General features: G+C 40.4%; 1 protein-coding gene across 1 annotated transcript; it reads left to right on the top strand.

The window, feature by feature from the left end:
* Positions 1–7,197: 7,197 nt before the first annotated feature.
* On the top strand, positions 7,198–12,513 carry LOC143288706 (uncharacterized). The gene is made up of 3 exons (XM_076597333.1): positions 7,198–8,596; positions 8,883–9,823; positions 11,781–12,513. Exons 1-3 carry the CDS (start codon positions 7,198–7,200, stop codon positions 12,078–12,080), a joined length of 2,640 nt encoding a protein of 879 aa, XP_076453448.1. The 3' UTR covers positions 12,081–12,513.
* Positions 12,514–14,993: the final 2,480 nt, after the last annotated feature.

Raw genomic sequence — 14,993 nt, 5'->3', positions numbered from 1 at the left:
CAACTTGAGCACATACGGCACAGACACACACACACACACACACACACACACACACACACACACACACATGCTGTCACTGATTTGCCGCACGAGTGGTAGGAAAAGGTCTCTGATGCCAGGAATGTCCAGCGTGTTGCTCAGTCTACTGTATTTGGAAAACCCCAGAGAGACTTTGTTCTGTTTTGAAGAAATTTACGCAACGTTGGTTTGGAAATGATGCCAACATTCGTTTGATTTGCAACTGATGGATCGTGCTCTACCTTTCATGCTAGACTTGCGGCCACTCCCTCTCTCTACTTTTCTTCTTTTCTTTCTGTGAGGCGATCCATGGTGTGAGGCCGTGTACCTTTTTTTCTGAGAATTTCCGATTTTCGTAGATGTAGACCGCTCGTTATTGTTGCGTTACCAGCGAGCCTGTCAGCTCGCTCATTTCCCTTAACACCTGCATGTCGATCCCGGGCAGCAAGACCATGTAAGTTTTTTCAGATTGATCTGGAAGTAGCGCATTGCCTCATGCAACTCTGCGCTTCCCGTTCCACTTTCAAAACTGATTTTGTTGTATGAGGTTCATTGAGTCCGTTAGAATCATGCCATGTTGGTTTCCATGCAGGAGTATGGATAGATGATAGCCACTGGAGAGCACTGGCATGTGTCACAGCTTCAGCTTCCATCGTCAGGCTGGAGGTTGTGATTTTGTCCGCAGCATTCTCTTCCCTGATTTTTTTTTTTTTTTTTCCCCAACCGGACGGGTCTTTTTGGTGACTGAGCCATTGTAGAACATCCAGAGATAGACAATCATGAACAAGACCAAACAGAACCATTATTCAATGATGACATAACAAGAGATGAGGTGATAAGCACCATTAATCATTTGAAAAATGGGAAAAGTGCTGTTCCAGATAGGATAGTATGCGAAATTTTCGATTGTGATAATTCGGTTGTAGGGTTTGATTGGTTATTCGGTAACTTGTTGAATTTGCTGTTTGATAAAGGAATCTTTCTTTGCAGGGTTTGATTGGTAATTTGGTAACTTAATTTTGTTTAATTTGCTGTTTGATAAAGGAATCTCTCTCAGTACAGTAGAGATGTTGTTCAAATCTATGATTACTCCTCTATATAAGGAAGGAAATAACAATAACCCAGACAAAGGGGGTCGGGGGAGTGCTGATCGAGTGAGAAAAAAAGGTGGGAAGAATAAAGGGGAACAACAGACGATCTCGGAGTAACAAGAATATGAGCATTGTTTCCCTTCGTTGATTGCTGTATAGTTCTGGACCCAATGCACACAATACGGAAGGGCGCCGTCATGAACTATCAAAGACGGCAAAGAAAGAATAGCGAGCGGTGTGAAAGCGCTATGCATCCTTCAAGATCAAAGGCATCACTGGTGAAAAACGGTGTCCACCAACAGCGAGGACAGCCTGAAGTATCCGAGAAGTTAGTCGTACGAAGGAAACAGCAAAGAAGTTAATCTCTCGAAAACTTCGTGAGTTTTATCTTTGTGATATGTTAAAACTTCTAAAACAGAAACCGGTCCCCCCCAACCGATGGCTGTCTAAGAACATATTATCAGACTCCTGATTTGAGTATCTTGACCTCCAATATGGCATGATTTACATGTTTTCCACAAGTTCAGACCGTGTTGTCTGTGAGAAAAGATTTGAAAAATACTGGCGGGCACACGTGCGCACACAGAGGTATGCATGTGATATTCGTAGCTTGCAGTCAGAAGTACACGTGACTTGTCTTGATAAGAAATTATTAAGTCTGTCTGACACTGCCCCACCCCACCCCACCCCACCTCCACTCTCTCTCTCTCTCTCTCTCTGTAGGTGTGTGTGTGTGTGTGTTATTAATACCATACTTATGCCTTTATGTAGTATTGTGTGCGTATGTTATGACTTTAAGTATCATTGTTTAGTTCATGCAGTGACATATATAATGTAATATTGTGTAGTGTAGACCATATCAGGGCGGGGACTGGATGAAAAAAGCACGCCAGTGCTTATCAATAATACTCAAAGATAAAGAATTTTGTCTTGACCTGTCTTGTCTCTCTCCAGATACATAAGTCAGAAGTATGTTGACAGCACAGATGTCACTTTACTACTTATCTATAGCTAGTCCCGATGTTGTTAAAATTACTTGGACAAATAAGAAAACATTTAACAAAATATTAGTAGCGAACCCCTGCTTCCCACCCCTCCCCCCTGCCACCCAGTTTTAGGTGCCAGAATAATCAACCTGAATGATTATGGGCCCTCAACAACAAAGAAGAAGAACATACTTTCAAGAGTGGATGGTCAAGTCAGTCTCTGTTATTTTGATACATGTATACTTAAGTGATGGTCCAACTCCAATCAGTCTTTTGCTTTGATACACACTTGAGTGGATGGTTGAGTTAATCAGTATTCATTATGTTAAATGGGTTTGTTTGTTTGTTTTTTTTTTGTTGGGGTTTTTTGGGGTTTTGTTTTTTTGTTGTTGTTTTTTTGTTGTTGTTGTTGTTTTTTTGTTGTTTTTTTTAATCTCTTTTGTTCCTTATCTTTGAGTTTTTGTCAGGATTTGGCTAAAGTGGTTCCAATCATTGCATTCTTTTATGATTTGAAATTGACTGAGTGGTTGAGAGAACTGTTATAGTTTCATTTTGTGGTGCTGTTGATGTTAAAACAAAATATAGATTTATACTGTTGCCCCCTTGTCAAAAGAACTTTCTTGGTGGTAACAATGATTGAATGAATGATTTCAGTGTACACACACACACACTCTCTCTCTCTCTCTCTCTCTCTCTCTCTCTCTCTCTCTCTATTTTTCTCTCTCTCTCTTTCTTGGTGGTAACAATAAATGATTTCAGTGTACACATTCTCTCTCTCTCTCTCTCTCTCTCTCTCTCTCTCTCTCTCTCTCTCTCTCTCTCTCTCTCATGACTTTTTCTCTCTGCCTGTCACCTGTCGTCTGTCTGTCCACCTGCCTGCCTGTCTCTCTCTCCCTCTCAGACTGATTGCTGTACATTTTGACAAACAACAACAGAATACCAGCATGCTTCATGTTTATGCCTATAGTCATTCAGTATTGTACAGCACAGACCCTACATAATACATGGGTTTAAGACTGGATATAGTACAGTGTGTGAAGAAAACCATGCCAGTGCTTATCGATTTTTTTGTTTGTTTGTTGTTGTTTTTTCAAGCAAGGATTATTATTGTTCCGTTTTGTTTTGTCTTGCCGTGTATCTGATTTTTTCATTTTCTACCACTTGTTTTCCTTATTGTTGCTGCTGCTGCTTCATGTTTTTTGCTGTTCAGTTACATTTCCTTTATATTCTATGCACGTCCTGCTTTATATACTATAGTTGTAAGCTATATTTGCAGCCAAGGATGAAGCTGTTTTTCACAGCACTCATCAACAGTGTTTCAACAGAGTGTGTATCTTAGAATTTATTTTATGATTTAATATACTGGCATCACTGACCGTTGTCAAAACAAAGATATAATTTGTTTGTTACAAATACAATGTTCTGGCATGAGACACATGTTAGCAGTGCAAACAATAGACACAGGGACTGAAGTAGATGCTTTTTTTCAGGTTTATGCCACTGATTTTGTGTCTAGGACAAAGATTGATTATACAGTTGCTTTAAAACATCAGATCAAATTAACCCTGTAGCTGACGGTGGAGGAAAAGACAAAGAACATCTTATATTGCGGCACTCAAAGACACAATCAACCACGGTTTATTGATAGCTCTAGTTTTTCCCATTCTTGCTAAGTTCTGAGGTTTATTCAACAATATTTGAAGCTTTGTCTAGTCCTGACAAAGATTGATCATACAGTTGCTTTGAAACATCAGATCAAATTAACCCTGTAGCTGACAGAGGGAAACAAGACAAAGAACAGCTAATATTGCAGCACTCAGACAAATACAACCACAGTTTATTGACAGCTTAAGTCTTTCCAGATGTTGATAACGGGTAAGTTCTGAGGTTCATTCAACAATATTTGACGCTTTCTTTTAGGATGTGACATTATGTCCAGCAGAATGGACAAGGGTTAAATGGTCAAGAATGCTGGGGAGGATGAAGGAAGAGGGGTTGGGAATTTGCTGTCTGTGGAATAGCTTTGCAAACCCTGAGTGAAAAGATCAGTTACGCTAATGACCCACTTGCAGTATGTCCTCTGTTTCAGAATTGGCGGTGTTTATGCACTGGTATAACTTACTGCTTTGCAGTCTGCGACATACTTTTACATGATTAGGTGATTACTGTTCTCCACAGCAGTGTCATTACAACACAGAGAGGAACTTTTGTCTGTCACAGTGTCAGTCAGAGCTGGAGGTTCGCCATGCTGGGCTGTTGGAGTGAAGTTTTGTTTTTGGTGTTGTTGTTTTTTTATCATTTGATTTGAAATCTGTTCACCATCAGTGATATTGACTAGGCTTATCATGGTGTATGTATGTGTGTGACTCTGTGAGTGCGCATTTGCGTGCATGCATGTTTTTGTGTGTCTTTGTGGGAAAGGGGGTGTAGGTGTGAGTGTGTGTATGTGTGAGTACATGTGCCCGCATGTGTGTTTGCATGTCTGTGCATATTTGAATGTGTGTGCATGTGGTTTTATGTGCTTGTGCATGCACCCCATGTGTTTGTGTGTGTGTGGTTATGTCTGTGCATGTGTGTGTGTGTGAATACATGTGTTGGTATGAGTGTGTTTGTGAGTGTTGGTTGATTGGTGTTTCAATAATTTTTGAAAACTGAAAATGTTTAGAGAAGGTGCAAAAAAAAAAAAAAAAAAAGGCAGATCATGTTCCTGTTGTTATGGAATGTCTTTAGAATTCATTTTCTGAGAAAATATTTTATCAGTCAGTCAGTTTAGTCCAAAACTCGAGAAAGTTTTTATAAATAATTTCTGATTCTTTCACAGCATGATCACCGATTCCCATTCATATTGTTACACATATGCAGTTGATCAGTTACTGAGATAAATATTCAGCTTCAGAGGGCAATAAAATATTTTAATAGCATATGTTAGTGCCCCTAAGGATGTGTGTGTGTGTGTGTGTGTGTAATATTACATCTGGGAAAGTGGGATCAAACACTTTATCTCTGCAGTGAAGGAGGCCCTTGAGAAAAGAGCTTACCACTCCTTTATTTTGTCCCCTCATTTTAGTATTGCCCACATACCCATACCCACCCCCCAATGCCCCCCCGGGTGATAAAACTCTCCCTCTTTCACAGTTCATCTGTTCACTATCACTCCTTTGTTAAAGTTGGCTGAAATGATTGACAGGGAGCTTACAGCTGGTGACAGTGTTGTGATGATAGCCCAGGTCTTCTGTCAGTGTTCGTAAAACCATTCTATAATCTGTGGTGTGTGTGTGTGTGTGCGTGCGTGCACACGTTGGTAAACTAACTGGTGTTTGTGTGCGTATGTGTGTGTGAGAGTGAGTGAATGTGTGTGTGTGTGTGCGTGTGCGTGTGTATGTGAGTGAATGTGTATGTGTGTGTGTGAGAGAGAGAGAGAGAGAGAAAGAGATGTGACACTTTAATGTTTGCTATCTGCATTGTGCACCGCCATGATATAGCAATACAGATCCCCAGGCAAGTGGTGTGGATATTGTTCCAAGCATATTTTAGCTACCCTTGAATAATTGCGTCAGTGAGGGAGAGGACAGAGGCAGGCAAAGGCAGTCTATAATCTGCATGGGCAAACTTCCAGCGACTATCAACCCACGCTTTCACTCCTCTCTTCCTGAACGTTTTGCGCCCCGGTACCCTGTAATCTTTTTCTTGTGTTGTTCACAGCAGCTGCTGTGATTTGACAGACCCAAAAGGCAACCCCTTCTACTGGACTACAAAGAAACTGACTGTGTGCTGTCAGGTGCTCTCCAGCAAAAAGGTCAGAGCAGTGCAGAGAAAGAGACAACAGTGGATTTGATTGTGTGTTGAGACAGCAAGATAAAATTAAGAACAACAGCTACAAACAAACATAATGTTGATGAAGTGGGTGGTAAGGGGGGGAGGGGGGGACCGGTGGGGGTGTGTGGGGAGGGGGGGAGCAGAACATGGGGAGGGGGGCGGAGCAGAACATTCCTGCATTATTTTAGTAAGAACACAGTTTATGTCAACTGATGATCTTTTTTTTTTTTTATATATATATCCTTTTTTGGGGGGGAGGGGGGGGGGACAAAACAAAGAGTATCATAAAGATTATAAACTGAACTTTTTTTCTTTTTTTTTAAGATTTCAGGAACTCAAAGTCTCCTGAGAGATACAAGTTTGATGTATTTTTAAATATTGTGAGAAAAAAATGTTGGAGGGGGGGGTGGGGGGGGTTGTTGTGTGTTGTTTTTTTGTTTAAGACAAATTTTGCAGCTGAAATTGTGACAAATGAATTGACTGATCTTGCATCTGGAATTATGAAAAATTATTTCTTCAGGTTCACGGACCTTCACCTTCACACCCGGAACTCTTGTCTTTTCAATCCTTTCCTTTTCTGGGACATTCAGGACATTTCAGGGACACGAGTCACATATATTACATATACTGTCATTTGTCCTTTTCAACTTTCTATTTGCTTTGCTTTGTTTTTAATTTGTTCTGCTGGATCTTGGAAAGACTCATTTATAGCTTGCTTAAAGGCAGTTTTGTAACGTGGATTGTGTGTAGTTGTTAGTTGTTTACCTTATTGCCTAATTGTTGGATAATTGTACGTCTTTCTTTGTCATGATCATTGAATGTTGTCTGTTCACTTGTGTGTATCTCAAAGTCAGAAGAGATTTTTTTTTTAAGGCATTTTTTATTTTATTCAGGTTGTACATTGTCCGTTTGTCATGATCTTTGAATGTTGTCTATTCAGTTGTGTGCACTTCAATGTCAAAAGAAAGAAGGAAATGACATTTGTGCATTGTGCATTTGTGCCTAATTGTCGGATAATTGTTCGTCTTTCTTTGTCATGATCATTGAATGTTGTCTGTTCACTTGTGTGTATCTCAAACTTAGAAGAGATTTTTTTAAAGCCATTTTTTTATTTTATTCAGGCTGTACATAGTTCCTTTGTCATGATCTTTTAATGTTGTCTGTTCACATGTGTGCATGACACAGTCAAAAGAAAAAGCAAAAACAAAAGGACTGACGTTTGTTTTTTCTTTACACTGCATTTGTTTCATTCAGGTTGGAGAGATATCCAGGCCTCCACCATCAGTATGGTGCAGAGGAGTACAGGAGAGTGTCCAGGGTCGGAGTGTTGGCGCTACAGGAGCAGGAGATGGCTGTGCAGTGCAAGGAGATGTACCTTCTCCCGCAACAGGCATCTCATTCTGGCCACCACTGTCGTGGGCGTTTTGGTGGTGCTAATCAACATCAACTTCAGCACCACTGTCCATGACAAACCAGCCATGGAGGTCTCCGTGGAAAAAAGACTGCCCCCATATGCTGTTGATAACAGGATATCAGAAGAAGAAAGCGATAGCAGGACATCAGGAGAAGAAAACGATAATAGGACGTCAGGAGAGGAAGGCAACACATCCACGACCGTCCACATGGAGACACGGAGGCATGTCACCGTCTTTACCAGAATTTTGCAGAAACAGTTGAGGAAACAGACAGGGACAGAAGGCCAGACGGGATGCATTCATCCCAGACTGGGCCTCAGACATGACGCCAATCAGTTTGCCTATCATGACATGCCTCCGCTGAACTGCACGGAGCAGGGTTTGTTTTATTCCCAAAACGGGGTTCTGGTGCTGAACACTTCTGTGGTAGAGTCTCCATCTCTTCTTGGGGAGTGTGCATTTTATCACATCACAAGAGTAAATGATGATATGTATTCTTATGCCTCATCTGTGATTAAAGAATCACCACCGTTTGAGACCAGCGTTCCACATGACTTTGTGCGCATCACCTGTGTTCTCAAGTCCACTCTTGAAGAAAACAAAGATCTGGTGGCAGTCAACCACAACCTAGACCCTGATTACGATGATTCATATGCAAACCTAGACCTTGAGCCAGGTGATTTTTTTAAAAGAAAGTTACTGGGTGAGATCTACCATAAACTACACCCTACACACTTTGATTCATATGATAAGCTTGCCCATGAAGTAGATAATCATTTTCACAGAAAGTTCCTGAATGAGGAAAGTCAGAATTCTTTTCTCAAAGGTAATGTGTTACTGTCAAATGATGGAATGGCTGGCAGGAATGCATCCAGCAGTGACACATCAGTCATTAACCAGAATAACTTGGCAAAAGGAGATGAGATGGTGGATGAGTATGACAAGGACTGGGCTACCTATTTCATGGGCAATGAGGAGTTTGTAGATCCAGAGGCCACCTACATTGACTTTGATCAGTTTATCGTCCAGGTTCAACCCAAGCCACACGTCTTTCAACGCATCGCCCAGGTGGAGGCAGCATCCCAAGGTCAAAGGTCAATGAAATTAAACGTGCTCATGTTTGCGATGGATTCCATGTCTCACCTGAGCTACCAGCGAAAACTACCTCAGACCTACAGGTTTCTGAAGGAAGAGCTGGGAGCAGCCATTTTGGAAAACTACAACATTGTTGGCGATGCTACCACGGCTGCCATTATTCCCATGTTGACAGGTTGGAGTGTGTGTGTATTGTGTGTGTGTGTGTGTGTGCTCGTGTGTGTGTGCGTATGTGTGTATTGTGTGTGTGCTTGAGTGTGTGTGTGTGTATGCGTGTGTGTGTGTGCTGACCATGTTTGTCTTTGGGTGAAATTTGACAAAAAAAATGCCTCTCTAATTGTTTTTTGGGGTTTTTTTTAGTTAACAGACATATTTGACAAAATTACAAACATGTTTACATATTTTCAGGACACACAACAGACATATCTGACAAAATTACAAACATGTTTACATATTTTCAGGACACACAGAGATGGACCTTCCGGATGCAAGGAAGTCACTATTCGAAGGTGCAGTGGTGGATGAATACCCCATGGTATGGAAAAGATTTAGCCAGGAGGGGTATGCCACTCTTTTCGCTGAAGATGAACCAAGCCTTTCCACCTTCAACCTGCGTCTCAATGGGTTCAGGGATCCCCCTACAGACCATTACATGCGCACGTTCTGGCAGGCATTGTGGGACAGCACCCTACGGCAGGGCAGCAACCGTTTCTGCACCGGCAACACGCCAAACCATCAGTTCATGTTGACCTACCTGGAAGACTTCTTCATCAAGTACAACAATGTGTCCCGGTTTGCCTTTGGCTTTCACGTTGAGTTGTCACACAATGACAACAACCCGGCTCAGTATATCGACAGTGACCTTGTCGGCTTCCTCAGACGACTGAGACAACAGAAGATATTAGAAGACACGGTACTTATCATCTTTGGTGACCACGGAGCTCGCTACAGCAAAGTGCGAAGCACTGTCCAGGGAAAACTAGAAGAAAGACTGCCTCTGATGTCCTTAGCTTTCCCTAGAAAATTCCGCCAAAGGTACCCCGACCTTCACCACAATCTGATGACCAACATGCAGCGCCTGTCCACACCGTTTGACATTCACGAGACCCTTCTGGATATTGCGGACCTGTCTGGCATCGGCCGGCGAGAGTCCATACCTCCGGGGATCAGCCTGCTGCGCGAAATCCCGGCGGAACGGACCTGTGAAGACGCCGGTATCAGCATGCACTGGTGTACCTGTCTTCACCAGGTGAGGTTGGACCCTGAGGAGGAGTTGGTGCAGCCGGCGGCCGTGGCGCTGATGTGGTACCTAAACGCTCAGGTAGACTCCCACAGGCAGCAGTGTGCCAGGCTGGAGCTGGCGAAGGTGCTCAGCATCTTCATGGTCCTCCCGAATGAGATGGTAGGTTCATCACAGGGTGTGCTCCCCTTTGTTTTCAGTATCACCACACACTTGATGTGCACAGTATCTGAGTGATTACAGTGGTAGGCTTTATGTCTGAGGGTCCTGGTGTTGACATCTGGTGGGTTAACAGGAGGGTCTTTGGGGTTGGGTTTTTTTTTTTTTTTTCCGATCTCCCAGGTCAGCATATGTACAGACTTGCTGGTGTTTTGATCCCTTTCAAATGTATACACATGAGAAAGATTAAATATGTGTGGTAAAAATCATGTAAACTGTAATCTATTTCTCATGTTCCAGTTAGCAATGTAAATAAGACCATACCCATCATGCGCACCCCAGAAAACAGATACGGGTACCTAAATGATGAGGGTAAAATCGATCATGGACATCAAAGTACTCTCATGGATATAAGCGACATGAGAGATGCTGCCCACAAGCAAGTGAAAGGACATCTTCATCTGGGTGGGAGTAGTAGGGATGAGGGATGGAAAGGGAAATATAACTGACAGAATGGGGTGGATGGTGGAAAGTGGCAAATGATATTTGCCCCCTTTTTTTTTTTTTTTTTTTTTTTTTTTTTTTTTGTATGGGCATATGTATTTCTTCAAAACAAATCCTATCACATGGCAGCTTTGCATGCTTTGTCACAGAATGAATGGGTGGGAGTATTTCTGTGTTATATGGATTTGAGTATTGGCATTTTGACAAAAAGAAAAAAAATCCCCCTTCATTTTTTCGTTTTGTTTCAGTATTTAGACACACTTTAGGGAAGCAGTCCCTGCACTCTGTCTGCAAACCTTCCAGAGTTGCAAAAGTCAGTTACTCCCACCCATGAGATTGCCAGATTTCAAACTGTGTGCAGCAGAGATAACATTTAAATCAATTCGCAGTTCCAGATTTCATTTTTCAAACTATGTGCAGCAGAGATAACAGCATTTAAATCAATTCAGCAGCTCCAGATTTCATTTTGGTCCATGGCATTTGAATAATTCCCGTGTGATGCTTTCACCATTATTGTGATTCACATGACTTAATTATTTTTTTCAAATACGAATGTATTGATAAACATTTTTCTTTTTGTAGGGCATACAACCCCATTAGCAATGCACAAGTTCCTGGAACCTTTAATGTAAGAAATTCAGTATAGGGGAGAACAATTGGCCACTTTACCAGTGATGTAAGAAACAGGTTTCTTCAAATCAGTCAGTATGTTTCTGTCAATCAAGCTGTTTTTGAATGAAGGCAGAAAATCAACACACAAATAAACATTTTATTTTTAAGTCGTGCTTTAGTGCAAGGCAACGTGCATGTGTTATGTCAGTCGCGTGAAGTTCTTCTATTAGCCTCAGCTCAGTGTGTCTGTGTAAAAGTATGATGCTGTATATTGTTCTCTGTGTGTGTGTGTGTGTGCATGCATGCGTGTACATACTTGCATTGTATTACCTTTTTTCACAACAGATTTCTCTGTGTGAAATTCAGGCTGCTCTCCCCAAAGAGAGTGTGCTGCTACAGAGAAGCACCGCCCTTTTTTTCTGTCTAAGTGTATTTGTTTTCCTATCAAGGTGTAATTTTCTGCAGAAGTTTGACAAGGACAACCTTTATGTACCCATTGGTTCTTTTACGTGTGCAAGGTGCATGCTACACATGGGACCTTGGTCTATTGTCTCATCCGAATGACTAGTGTCGAGGCCACCACCCAAGGTTTAGTGGAGGGGAAGAAGATACTGTTAAGTGTGAGATACTCTGTGTGTGTGTGTGTGTGTGTAATTGTGTGTGTGTGTATCAGTGTGTATGTATGTATTTGAATGTATTTTTCATATGCATGAAGCATGTACTAAATTGTGTGCTTGGTTATATATATATATGTATGTAGAGAGAGAGAGACGTGCATGTTTGTGCACATGCTCGTGTATGAAAACAAGCAAGTCATGCTTTAACATGGTATTTGATGTGACAGGTCCTGAAGTACCAGAAATCCAGTGACAGAGACCAGCAGAAGCCCTTCTTCAGCCATAGAATTGACCTGGATGTGGCTCACTACCAGCTCCAGGTGGAGACGAAGCCCTGTGGCGCCCTCTATGAAGCAACCGTCAGGGCCGACTTCCGCAATTCCTCCGATTATAAATACTCTGTCACACCTGGCATCAGTCGCATCAATAAATACGGGTCACAGCCCAGCTGTGTTCAGGACCGCTTTCCCATGTTACGGAAGTTCTGCTGCTGTCTAGATTACTTGGAGAAGAATGGAACTAGATGAAAAAAACATGATCATGGAAATTAAGCCTCAAAACTGAATAGAAATTTAGTCTCAAAATAAAAGATTTAAAAAATTTTAAAAAATGTTGGGAGGACAGATATAATGGATAGCCAATCATTAATGAAAGGAGCCAATGATTAATGAATGATATTGATTAACTATATGATTATAGTGAATGACATGTAATCAATATTTTGGAAGAAGAAATATAGTAGACAGTCAATAATCAACGAATAATATTTATTAACTCCCTCATGAATGAGGAGCAATCAAAGTGTCCATTCATGTTCTTTTTAACGCCTGGACTTTGTAAAGTTTCACCAGTGGTTGGTACACCTGCACTTTTGAATGGATCTTTAAGTATTTGGTATACAGGCATTTTAATGTCCCACCAATGGTTGACTGAATGACATGATGAGCGTCCAATGGCAGCCATCAATCGACTCTACCCAGGTAGGTAGCCTGTTATGCAAATGACACCAAGTTTGTAAAGCGCTTAGAGTTTGGTTTCCAACCGAGGATAGGCGCTATATAAGTATCCGTAGAAGTATCCATATCAAAAAAAGAGTTTACTATATTTTGCAGTTATTTCTTGAAAGTGAGTTTGCTGATAGTTTTTGAAATTCATTGTGAAGAGTTAACTGTATTTTACAGTTTGTTCTTTGAAGTGAATTTGCTTATTTGAAATGTATTGTCTGCGGGGATTTTTTTGTGAAGAAAGGTGTTTTTTTTGTTTTTGGTGTGTTTTTTTAAGGTGTGGAAATGCATTGTGAAGAGTTTACTGTGTTTTACGATTTATTATTTGAAACAGGTTTATTTCATGTAATTATTTATTAGCTTCATTGTGAAGAGTTGGTAATATTTGATGATACTTTTACAGCAATCTGTGTACTTTATTTGAAATGTATCTTCAGTGGTATAGTATACTCATTGTGAAGAGTTCATATAATTCTATTGTTGTTTTGGAAACACATTATGAACAGTTTTGATATTATATTGCACAATTTATTCTTTGAAGTGAGTTTATTTTATTTGAAATATATCCATAAAGATTGATAAAGTTCTTTGCGAAGAGAGGCTAATATCTGATATTTAGGAATACATTGTGAACAGATTACTATATTTTAGAGTTAATTGTTTGAAAGGAGTTGATGTTATGTAGATATATCCTAATGAGTCTTTAAGTTCTTTGTGAATAATAGGTAATATTTCATAATAGTTTTGGAAAAGCATTGTGAACAATTTTCAATATTTCTTTTTTTTGGTTTATTTTTTCAAATTGTATTTTATTTGAAATATATATATGAATGATATTCTGTAAAGTATGTATGTATATATATATATATATATTTTCCCCCCATGATGATTCAATAAGATCTTTGTCAAGAGTTGGATATATTTGATAATAGTTTGGGAAACACATTGTGAAGAGTTTGCTTTTTTTTTTGCTTTTTCTTTTAACGGTGATGAGTTTATTTGAATTGAAATATGTCTATATTGATTCTGTAAGTACTTTGGGAAGAGTTTGTAATATTTGGTATCAGGTTTGGAAACACATTCTGACATTGTGAAGTTTATGTGTATTTTGCAGTTGATGTGGAAAAGTCTTCTGAGACATTTCGAAAGCTGAATGAGGCCAGTATGTGTGATTTTGAGAAATGGACGACAGTGTTGAGCTCCTTATTTAAAAGGGGGAAAATCATGAAAGATAAACCAATACCTGACCGGCAACAGTGAGTGACTTTGAAATATTCGGAAAGGCCTTCTTTTTTTCTCCCAGTTTTCCTTAAGAATTTACTGATTTTACAATTTAACTCATTGGATTTTATTTTAGCTTCAGTTGTTTGATTAGCATAGTCATTTTCACTTTGGGTGGTTGGTTTTTTTTTTTGTGTTGGGTGTTTTTGTTTTTTGGGTGGGGTTGGGGGGGGGGGGGTCTGGAGGGTGTGTGTGTTTGTTTTGGTTGTTTGTTTTATTTTGTCTTGCTTTGGAGATTTTCTAACATGCTTTCAACCCTGATAAGGCCTCAGTGATTTGGTAGATCACAAACCAAAATGAATTTTTATTGTGCTTGTATGGACCAGTTAGCTAGACCAGAATGATAATTTTTGTTTACGCCAGACAAGTTGGTCTTCTTGTTCATTCATATCCCTCCGAATAAAAAACAAATATTTTATATTCTGAAAAAGCATGGTGCTTGCTGTCTCAATCAAATGCAAAAAAAACAACAACTAAAAAACATAAGAAATAGTAGTAGTGGCAGTGGTGCTAATAATAATACTGCTATTATTGCTATTATTATTGTTATCAGCTTTTTTTTCTTTTTTTTTCATTACTGTAGTTGTTGTTTTCTCTCATTATTGAGTCTTTCGTCGCCAAGTTTCTGTGTGAAAAGCTCTCCCCAGCACCAAATATTTTAGACTCAACAGGCTCAGTCACATGATTCTTTTTTTGGGGGGGTGGGGGGGTATCAGGAGATGGGGGTTCTATTGTATTTGTATTTGTATTTCTTTTTATCACAACAGATTTCTCTGTGTGAAATTCGGGCTGCTCTCCCCATGGAGAGCGCGTCGCTATGCTACAGCGCCACCCATTTTTTTTCCCCTGCGTGCAGTTTTATTTGTTTTTTCCTATCGAAGTGGATTTTTCTACAGAATTTTGCCAGGAACAACCCTTTTGTTGCCATGGGTTCTTTAACGTGCGCTAAGTGCATGCTGCACACAGGACCTCGGTTTATCGTCTCATCCGAATGACTAGCGTCCAGACCACCACTCAAGGTCTAGTGGAGAGGGAGAAAATATCGGCGGCTGTGTCGTGATTCGAACCGGCGCGCTCAGATTCTCTCGCTTCCTATGCGGACATGTTACCTCTAGGCCATCACTCCACATTCTGTTTCTAGAGGGGGGGTGGGGG

The sequence above is a fragment of the Babylonia areolata genome, chromosome 13, assembly GCF_041734735.1.
Source record: "Babylonia areolata isolate BAREFJ2019XMU chromosome 13, ASM4173473v1, whole genome shotgun sequence".
Lineage (NCBI taxonomy): Eukaryota > Metazoa > Mollusca > Gastropoda > Neogastropoda > Buccinidae > Babylonia > Babylonia areolata.
Note: the sequence above shows the minus strand (reverse complement) of the source record. Positions and strands in the feature narration are given on the sequence as shown.